The 10232-nt window shown below is 35.4% G+C and overlaps 1 protein-coding gene across 1 annotated transcript; it reads right to left on the bottom strand.

The window, feature by feature from the left end:
• Positions 1-2619, bottom strand: LOC140985129 (1-aminocyclopropane-1-carboxylate synthase-like). The gene is made up of 4 exons (XM_073452884.1): positions 2412-2619; positions 2176-2307; positions 1764-1924; positions 1-1134 (listed from the first exon to the last, which is right to left on the bottom strand). Exons 1-4 carry the CDS (start codon positions 2571-2573, stop codon positions 132-134), a joined length of 1458 nt encoding a protein of 485 aa, XP_073308985.1. The 5' UTR covers positions 2574-2619; the 3' UTR covers positions 1-131.
• Positions 2620-10232: the final 7613 nt, after the last annotated feature.

Genomic DNA, 10232 nt, shown 5'->3' with positions numbered 1-10232 from the left:
AAACCGTAAAAACCTTCTTTGGCATGCATGCATATGCAAGAAACAATTATCGAAGGCAAAAACATTTTTTAATCGGTTTAAAAAAAATTTCAAATACGAGAGGAAATGGTACGTAGTTTCGGTATGGATAGCTAGGTCCTCGCACTAAGCAGGGGCGATTGAGGGAGTGGAGAGTGAGGGGATTGCAACGAAACCACCCAAGCTTCATCATACATTTGTGAAGGAAAACTTAGTGTGAGGTGTCCTTTGCTTGACTTCTTTTGCTTCATCCCTTGTTGCGGTACTTGATCATTTTCTCGAACCACAAACTTCCTAATTCTTGCAAGAGCGATTCTCATTGTTTTGATGTCCATATTCGCGAAACAAACCCTAAACCAACCAGGCTCGTGGCAGTGAAACGACGACCCTGGGGACACGTTAAGCTTCACATCACTTATGATAACCCTCCACAGATCCATTTCACCTTCAAAAGTAGCCTCTTTTAACAATGGCCTTAGGTCCATCCAAACGTATAGTCCTGCATTGCTTTCTAAACACTTGATCCCCATTTCCTCCAACCCTCTGGTGAAGAAGTCGTGCTGGTTCGCTAGTCTTATAGCACTCTCGGTGAGATATTTCTCGACAAATTCCTCGTCTGATAGAATGAATGCTAGAAAATATTGAGTCTGAGACGAGATTAGCCCGAAGCTCGACATCTTACGAGCACAACTCACGACTTTGTCGTTGTAAGAGTACACTATGCCGACCCTGAATCCCGGAATCCCCATGTCCTTAGACAAACTGTACACGATGTGTATCAGGTCACGATCACATTCCATTTCTTCGATTATCTCAGAAACGCTAACCAATTTCGGGCCACGAAATACAGTTGCCGAGTATATTTCATCACACACGAGGTGGATTTTCTTGTCATTTATGAAGTTCACCAGCATCTTAAAGGTTGCCTTGTCCATGGTTGTGCCTAATGGGTTGGAGGGATTTGCTATGATTAGGCCTTTCACCTCGATGTTTGCTTTCCTTGCATTTTCATATGCGTCTTCTAGGGACTGTTTGGTTAGCCGGAAATTGTTTCTGCTTTCGCAGTCTACATACAGCAGCTGCACCCTGGTTCTCCATCTCAAATCCCTATCAAATCTGTTCAAAATTCAAACCACATTTCATGAATAACTAAACAAACCATATATGACTAAGTTATAAAATATATAATTTTTTTAGTAAAAGTCATATGTATGTCTATGTATTAGAATTCAAGAATATCGACACATTTGACTGTTTGGTGACGAGGTAATGGATGATGAATCAAGGCCACGTAATATGGTTGACGCTTGTCCTATAATATTGTATTTGTATAGACGTTGAAAATTTGAGTACTTTTATATTAGTCCAGTCAACTCCTTTATTGGACTTTTAGTGAATTGAATAGTACTCTGTGTTGGTTTAATTTTTCGTAATTCACAGCTGTATGAAATGGTAGGTGCAGTGCGTGACAGACAATTAATTAGCTAGTCGTGCCTTTTAAAATCAGACATTCCACATCCAATTACGGCTTTGTCTGCCTAAAACATTCTAAAATGGATTTTCCTTTAATTCTAACTTCAATCCATTTATAATCCTTTAAAGTTTAAATATCAGAAACTTCGATAAGAATATACGAATGGGACTAAGTCGTGTTATATATATAAATCGTGATATTTAGTTTATAACATACCAAAAACAGAAAAATCTACTGGAAGGCGGGTATATATTCAAATGATGAAACATACGCTGGATAACAAGGCGAAGGGACCAAGAATCCGTCTCCACGATTGGCCAAGCAGAACATTAGCATCTCGCTGGCTCCGGTGGCTCCACCAGCAATTACTATGCGTTCCGGATCAAAGCTGGCACGTCCCCCTCTCACTTTCTCCATTAACTTCGCCAACGCCTGGAGGAAAAACAAAAACAAAAATAAATATATACATATATATCGAACCAAAAATATGCTAGCTCTATATAAAAAATTGACAGAGTTCAACATGCCTTGATGGAAGCATGATCACTGAGAATTAATTCCTAAGCATAGAGAGGGGGCGAAACTGATAATTAATATGCTAATATATTTTTAGGTGGGGTAATACACGATTTTCATTCGATATATATATGATCTTATTATAAGGTTTCTGGGCTAGCTCGTACATTTCTAAACTGAGGCAAGCCATGATAATCTTGAAAACATGCGATATCTTTGAATGCATGAACTCCTTCGGGAGTGCAGATTGAAGCTCGGGGGTTTTTCTTGATCCAATCCTCAAACAAGTCGACAGAAAGCTGCAAAAAAATGCGGAAGAATTAGAAAAACAAATAATGGTGTGTGTGTGTGTGTGTGTGTGTGTGTGTGTGTTTAATATCTGACAATACTAATTTACACATACCAGATTTTCAGCAAGTCCCATCTGTATAACTCCTTCACGGTTTCTCGTGGGGTGGAAGGGATTATTGTCATAAGCTTTCCATCCTTTGAAATACAGAGAGTTTTCGCCATGATCGTCGCTAGTCGCTAGCTTTGACAAATTTGAACTGCCCTTTAGCTCCATTACACTTATTCAAAAAAAATTTATTAACGAATGTATATGTGTGAAATCTTGCTCTGGCGCTTGAAGAGATGGGAGAAAAAAGAGCTGACACATACGGCTATTTATAGGGAGAAGCTACCACTGGGAAATATCAGAAAAAAATGGCTTGATTTAACATAGGAAAATTAGAGGATGGGAACAAAGAACAAACTCGGTTTCAACGTTCAAAAGTGCGTGTAATCTGTCAAATGCAGGTAATTGCTTCGTTGGTAAGCATGCGTACGTACATGAGATTCAATGAAGAAATATCCTTACAGTCCCTTTTTTTTCCTTTTCTCTTGTCTTGATTTTTGCATTCATTGGAGATTTTAAAAATTTTCAAAGGGTACAAGAGCAAATATTATTGGTAAAGTCAATAAAAATATAATTATTTTTAGACCTTCCATCAGTGAAATTAAAAAAATTTAAAAAATTGAGAGAATGGTAGCATCCACAATCCCTTAGGATCGACTAAAAAAAACGGATTAGCGACGGTTTAAAATAAGCCGTCGTCAAAATTTGCAACGGTTTCTTATCAAACGTCGCTGTTCGCGACGGTTTTTAATAAATCGTCGCGAATTTGCGACATTTTTAAACCGTTGCTAAATTAACGACGGTTTTGTATTAACTGTCGTCAATTTGCGACAGTTTAATAAAATTCGTCGCTAATTTAGCGACCGATAATATACACCGTCGCTAAATTAGCAACGGTTTAATGTAAACCGTTGCTAACTTCATCGGCGACGGTATCGTAAAGCGCCGCTCAATAGCGACAGTTTTGTACACCGTCGCAACATATCGACGGTATTTTAAACCGTCGCAAAATAGCGACAATTAATACAAAAACTTCGCTATTAACGACGGCTCTGTCAAAAACCGTCGCGCAATACCTTTATATCCTACCCCACCGAGCTCATTTCACATTACGATTTCTTGTCTCGAGTTTGTGTCTTCTCCCACCGATAGAGGTATCAAACACGAAATTTCATATTTTGAATTGTTAAGATTACTATTTTTTGAATCTTATTTAAATTGTTTTACAAATTTGATATATATTAGATAAATAGAGGAGGTTATTTATAAAATTTGTACAAATAATATTTTAAAAATATGAACTTTTTATATAAATTAATTTTTTTAAAAAAAAATTAAAGAATTAGCAACGGTTTTAAGTATTTATTAACCGTTGCTAAATCTTATAATGACGACGGTTTTATCCCGTCGCTAAATATTGCGACAGTTGGTACCCGTCGCTAATTAGCGACAGTTTTATAAAATCCGTCTCCAATTATTTAGTGACAGTGTTTTAAAAATCGTCGCTAATTTATTAGCGACGGTAAAAGCGTCGCTAATTATCGACGGGTTTTGCAAAACCGTCGCAATATTTAGCAACGCTGACTTTAGCGACGGTTTGAAATTCCGTCGCTAACACCGTCGCTAATTCAATTAGCGACGGGTTTTTCTGTCGCTAAAACCGTCGCTAATACCGAATTTTTTTTGTAGTTGGATCAATCACTGCCCACGTGAAAGAGAGACCATGCGAGGAAATTAAGATATTTTCTTTTCTATTTTCAATCGAAATAAAATACTTATTGTATTTATCATTTTCTTTTTTGAAAACATAAGTTTTCTAACATGTATTTTTTTTTTTTATTTCACCTCTCAGGTAAAAATCCATCAGTTTTATCATATTTTTCAGGCTTCATCTTTGTAATTAGTTTATGACAAAAACATCCATTACATCTAATACGAGAATTTAATTTAAGAATGAATTAGATGTTAGGGTGGATTTGGTTTTGGTGTTGCATCAACAACAACAACAACTACTACTACTAATAATAATAAGAATTATATTTATTCACATGGCCATACAATGTTTAATATTATTATTCTAACTTTCGAATTGTAAGAACCATAAATAATAAGTAAAATAAAGTAGACCAAATTGATTAATATCGAGCCCCACATTTTTATACAAACATAAACCGTATAGAACCCTCTTTTTTTCTTTCAAAATTTAGTTATTTAAGAAAATAAAATAAAAACTTTGATTGTGTAATTGGTCCATTTTTCATTTTTAGTCCTATACATCGTGTAATTAAAGTTTAATTACCTTTTAGTTTTTTTTTAAACATAAGATGTTGATCTTACATCAAGCAAGTCAGTAATTCTGAGTGCAATGTCGTCGGTTTTCGACGTGATATTAAAACTATAGCAAGAAAGGATTAAAAGCGAAAACACGCAAGATCAACCCGTCACTTATTAGATCGACTAATTAATTTTAACTGTTTAGATGACTGAAAATCGAAAAAGATCAAGTTATTTTTGAAATTGTAATTTTCCGATTTAATTTATTTAGAAATCTTGTCTATTTTCTCATGATCAATCAATCCTTCACAATATTTCGTGCCCGCTCACGCGATCTGCTACGATTTGTCCTCATCAAGTATCAACCCGTACATACGTGTGATCATCAATGCATTCATATAATGTAATTTTCATAGTATATGAACATAAAAACAGACAATAATTAGATAATCTAAGACATATATACCGACCAGCAGACCAAATTCGAATCCTAGAAATCCAATTTGTTTTTCAAAATATCAAATCGAATGCGATGTTTAACTTACGCTGGGGATGGATGGATAATTGGGTCCGAAGACCTATATATCAATAATTGAGAAATAATGGTTAAATTATCCAAAAGTTGAATATAAATGTGCAGTAAGCACAAAAAAAGAATGGCTTATCGAATGTTCATTTTTTCAGCAATCTCGTGTTAATCATTAACTAATAACCATGGATGGGAACTTGGAAAAACCCTTAGAATTTGTTAGAAATTTGAGCTACATGTTACCGCCCCTCCAACATAGAAATAATTGTTTCTTCTTTTGTGGCTACTGCTCACCGGCCATTATGGCTGGAAGTATTATATATATTGTATGACCACAATTTACATTGGTTAAAATTTTGTGTAAATTATAATATGAGGATGTATTTGATGAGAGGATCTGGATATGTACGAAGAAAGATTTGAAATGACTTCATATTTCGATAGATTGGAAATCTACTATAGTTGTACTTGGGGAATGGATTTGGAATTTATGGATTTCGATTATAGTTTTATTGTTTACTATAAAACAAATGGATCAAATCTTAAGTCAACATTTTACGTATTTACGCATTAGTAATACAAAGTAAAATGTATTTCGAATGACATATATAGGGTGAACTTGAAATTCTTCATAATTAACATGAAATTTTATATAAATATTTAAGGAGTGTAATTGAAGTTTATGTTTTTACTTTTCTAAACAACCAAAATATATTTAAAATGCATGAATTTGAAATCTATCTATCCAAACACAACCTACTGTAATTAAAAAAATAAACAGTTAAGAATTTGAATCCATTATTTCTTTCGACATTTCTATCATTGATAATCTTTATAGTTAAAGTTTGAATCCGATATGTATGTATGTATCTCCATTCTAAATACATACATATTTGATACGTGGGGAAATTACATTTTCTATCATGTTATTACTCAATTAACAGTCATACTCTACTAACTTATATTTTTTTGTTCAATTTTAGTCTCTTTTCACTGGAGTGTTAGCGTGATATTCGTCGTCATATCAGCATTTCCTGATGAGTTGCACGTGCCGCCATGTCGACTATACCATGTTTATAAGAGTAGGTCTCTTGTGAGACGATCTCACGAATCATTATTTGTGAGACGGATCAACCCTACCGATATTCAAAATAAAAAATAATACTTTTAGCATAAAAAGTAATACTTTTTCATTGATGACCCAAATAAGATATCCGTCTCATAAAATACGACCCGTGAGACTGTATCACACAAGTTTTTGCCTGTTTATAATTAGTTCATGGTTTCCTTACGCGCTTGTATTTATTCCCCGCGTGACAAGAATCAACAAGTACAGTTTCCATTGGGAGCAACTAATTATACTTGTGGTTTGATTTTGGAAGAACAAATCTAGTGTTTATTACTGTTGCCAGTTGCATGCATCACGTCTGCTCGTGAATCCCACCGGCCGGGCACCGTACGTCATTTGGTTACCATTAGATAATTAATTGGATGGACAGCTGAGCTAGCTATTCATCGAAACTAGAAATTAAACTACATATTTCATGGATTACCAGTGAAGTTAAACTAATTAAACCAAAGTTGCTTCTTTTGTCGGTCACTAATCTGTGTTTTTCTTGTAGTGATCAATAATATCTGACATCTTATGAGAAAAAAAATATATAAAATTATCAGTACTTAAATGAGGAAAAAATATATAAAATTGCAAAAGAAACAAAGTTATTGGACTAAGATTGAAATTCAACTAGTTAGTGAATCAAAATAAAAGTATTAGACCAAATTATAGGAACAATTTTTCTTTTCAGTTTTCTTTTAGATTAAATATTGCGTTACTTATTTCTCCCATATATGTATTATATTTGTTAATTGTCCAACATCGATTGGATAAAATATATGTGAGTTGTCACGCCCCGAAACTCGGGATTTGACACCGGCGTCGTTTAACAATCACACAACTGAAACGACCAGCCTCGTAGCATAGTATACACCGAAAACCAGTCTATTAATCATAAATCTCAAAAAAATAACCATGTCTTTACAACTGAAATAAAATAAATTTGCGGAAACGTCTTACATAAAATTTAAAGTCCTAAAATTCGAAATTTAAATTCCTATTCTAGAAATTATCGAAAATAACCAATATTCACAAGCCCCAAAATTGTTCAGATTCTTTTTCTTCAACCTGTTCTTCTGATTTATCTAGGGAAGATTTGTAAGGGGGTGAGTATTTTGGGAAATACTCCGCAAATGGGGGATTTTGAATACCACATAACATTTTATAACAATTTCGAATCATAACATAGCATGTTTTTCATAATCGTAACATCATATTCATAACACTGCGATTTTTCCACCTTCTATGGTTTACTGATATCAGTCCCTAAGTTTTGATCCTCTAAGGGGGCGAGGCCGTAAAACAGTTCTATCCCACTGTTAAGGGCCATATGTTGGAATTCCACCCATTTTCAGGGAATCCTCAAAGTGCCAAACATAAACGTACCAAATTTCGTAAAAAAAAAAACGCGTAGACAAAACGACGGTGCTCGACTGGATTTTTTTTAAACACAAAACCGAAAATTGTACATGCATAAAACCGAAATTTTTAAGTTTTAAAACAACCCACTTACCTTAAATTCTTGATGCAAAAATTACGTGAATAATTAGGGTTGCTTGCACAGGAATTTTCGAAAATTCCTCTTCGGCGGCTAGACGGCGGCAGCGCTTCGCTGTGCTCGAAAATCCTAAGGAGACTAGAGGAGATTTTCGAAAAATTTGGTGTAACTTTAGGTGTGATTTTTGAGTCAGGTGGCTCTCTTATTTATAGGGTTGGCTGCTATAGTGATCAAGAGTTTAAGTGTGTTTGAATTATGAATCAAATCTAGAATCTTGATATAATCGTGATATTGGTTGATATTCAAAATCTACTTCTTCCTTCCCCCACCTTGTCACGCCCCGAAATCGAGACGTGTCATCGGCGTTGTTTAACAATTTAAAACCGTATAACAACAAGCCACGTAGTACATCAAATAGCCAAAAGCCAGTCTATTACATAAATCAATAATCGTCTTTACAATGCGATTAAAACGAAATGCGGAAGCGTATAACACGATAATATAACTAAGAGACAATGATAAGACTGGTCTTGAATTGGATTGACTTCATCACCATCCCCAAAAGTATTCTTGTTCTTTATCTTCGATTTGTTTCTCGTTCTTATCTGGAGGTGGGAATGTAAGGGGTGAGTACTTGGGAAATACTCAGTAAATGGGGGCCGATCGGGCATAACGAATATCAAGGTTATAATTATACGAATACATTATTATAATCTCAATCTTAAGCATGTTGAATCGAATATGAACAAGATACAAACATAGCACTGAAAATCATCTCCTTTTTCATGGTTTACTGATCAGTCCCCTATATGTTACTCCTCTAAGGGGCGAGGCCAAAAGAACGGTTATTATAACCCACCGCATCAGGGCCTTAAACAAAACATATCAAATATCGGAATTTCCTTGCCATTTCTAATTCGAATCATTACAGTGCATTTCAAAGATTTCAAACATGCTTTCAAATATTATAACGAATATCAATCAACAAATTGTTCAAAGATTTTCATAACAAATAGGAACGAATATATCATGCCGATCGAATTTCAAGAAACATACTTAATTTATTTTTTGAGCAAATGTGGACATACTTACGAAGAACAAGTATGTCGATATATATATCAAGTAGTACACTCATGAAATGCAAGTGTACGTAAAAGTATAACAAAAACCCACTTACAAAGAAATATATATAGCAAAAGCCCACTTACTTGATGATAATCTTCAAAGATTTGAGGGAAAGACAACTAAAATTCGAACACGAAAGCTGCTGGACTGCGTCGAACCGGACAAGAATTATGCTACTGCGATGCTTCGAAAATGGACAAGAATGAGTTGCTGAAATTTTCAGAATGTTGTGAATGTTTTGTGCCTTCTTTTTGGTCATCATGCATGGTATTTATAGGCTCATGGAAGGGAGGTGAAAAAGCTCTCATTCAAGGCCATTACATCCATGTTTATGGCCTTCTTGATGGCCTTAAACACCATTAACATGTTGTTATGTCTCTTCAAATTCCTCCTTGAATTCATGGCTTGAAAATGTGGTTTAAAGGCTTGGCTTTGTGGCTCTTCAAATGTGGCTCTTCAAATTCTTAATGTGGCTCTTCAAATTCTTTGGTCTTCACATCATTCCCACCTTATGAGGAGTTTCGTCCTCGAAACTTGGCTATACTCGATCTTCAAAGAGATTCGGATATTGTTCTCGCATCATTCCTTCCAACTCCCAAGTAGCTTCTTTTTCGGTGTGATTGGACCATTGTACTTTGACATATGGAATAGTTCGTCGTCTCAATACTTGTTCTTTGTTACCCACAATTCGGATTGGAATTTCTTCGTACTTCAGCTCCTCATTTAGCTTGCCCTCAACCAGAAGTGGTCCAGCCTCCAGAATATGACTTGGATCGGAAATATATTTCCTTAGCTGCGAAACGTGGAAAACATTGTGGATTCTTGACATATCAGGTGGAAGTGCTATTTTATAAGCAAGTGTTCCCACTTTCTCTAAGATTTCAAAAGGTCCGACGTATCTAGGATTCAATTTCCCAGTTTTATTGAACCGCATCACACCCTTCATGGGTGACACTTTCACATATGCTTTTTCACCCACTTCAAATTCCACGGGTCTTCTTTTCAGGTCAGCCCAGCTTTTCTGTCGATCCTGTGCAGTTTTCAGTCTCTCTTTGATCATAGCAACTTTATCCACTGTTTCTTGGATCAGTTCGGGTCCAACCATGGCTTTTTCCCCTACTTCATCCCAATATAGTGGCGATCAACACTTTCGTCCATAAAGAGCTTCGTACGGTGCCATTCCAATACTGCTGTGATAACTATTATTGTATGCGAACTCGATTAAGGACAGATGTTCGCTCCAATTACCATTGAAGTCTAGAGCACACGCTCTCAGCATGTCCTCCA

Source organism: Primulina huaijiensis, chromosome 9 (assembly GCF_012295235.1).
Source record: "Primulina huaijiensis isolate GDHJ02 chromosome 9, ASM1229523v2, whole genome shotgun sequence".
NCBI classification, from domain to species: domain Eukaryota; kingdom Viridiplantae; phylum Streptophyta; class Magnoliopsida; order Lamiales; family Gesneriaceae; genus Primulina; species Primulina huaijiensis.
The sequence above is the reverse complement of the archived record's forward strand: the minus strand, read 5'-3'. Positions and strand labels throughout refer to the sequence as shown.

What these genes read in the sequence shown, in the direction of transcription:
- LOC140985129 (XM_073452884.1), bottom strand. Translation starts at nt 2,573, where the DNA reads ATGGAGCTAAAGGGCAGTTCAAATTTGTCAAAGCTAGCGACTAGCGAC. An exon ending in TGGGACTTGCTGAAAATCTG is followed by an intron (nt 2,308 to 2,411) that starts GTATGTGTAAAT and finishes ATTTTTTTGCAG; the next exon opens with CTTTCTGTCGACTTGTTTGA. An exon ending in GCTTGCCTCAGTTTAGAAAT is followed by an intron (nt 1,925 to 2,175) that starts GTACGAGCTAGC and finishes TTTTTCCTCCAG; the next exon opens with GCGTTGGCGAAGTTAATGGA.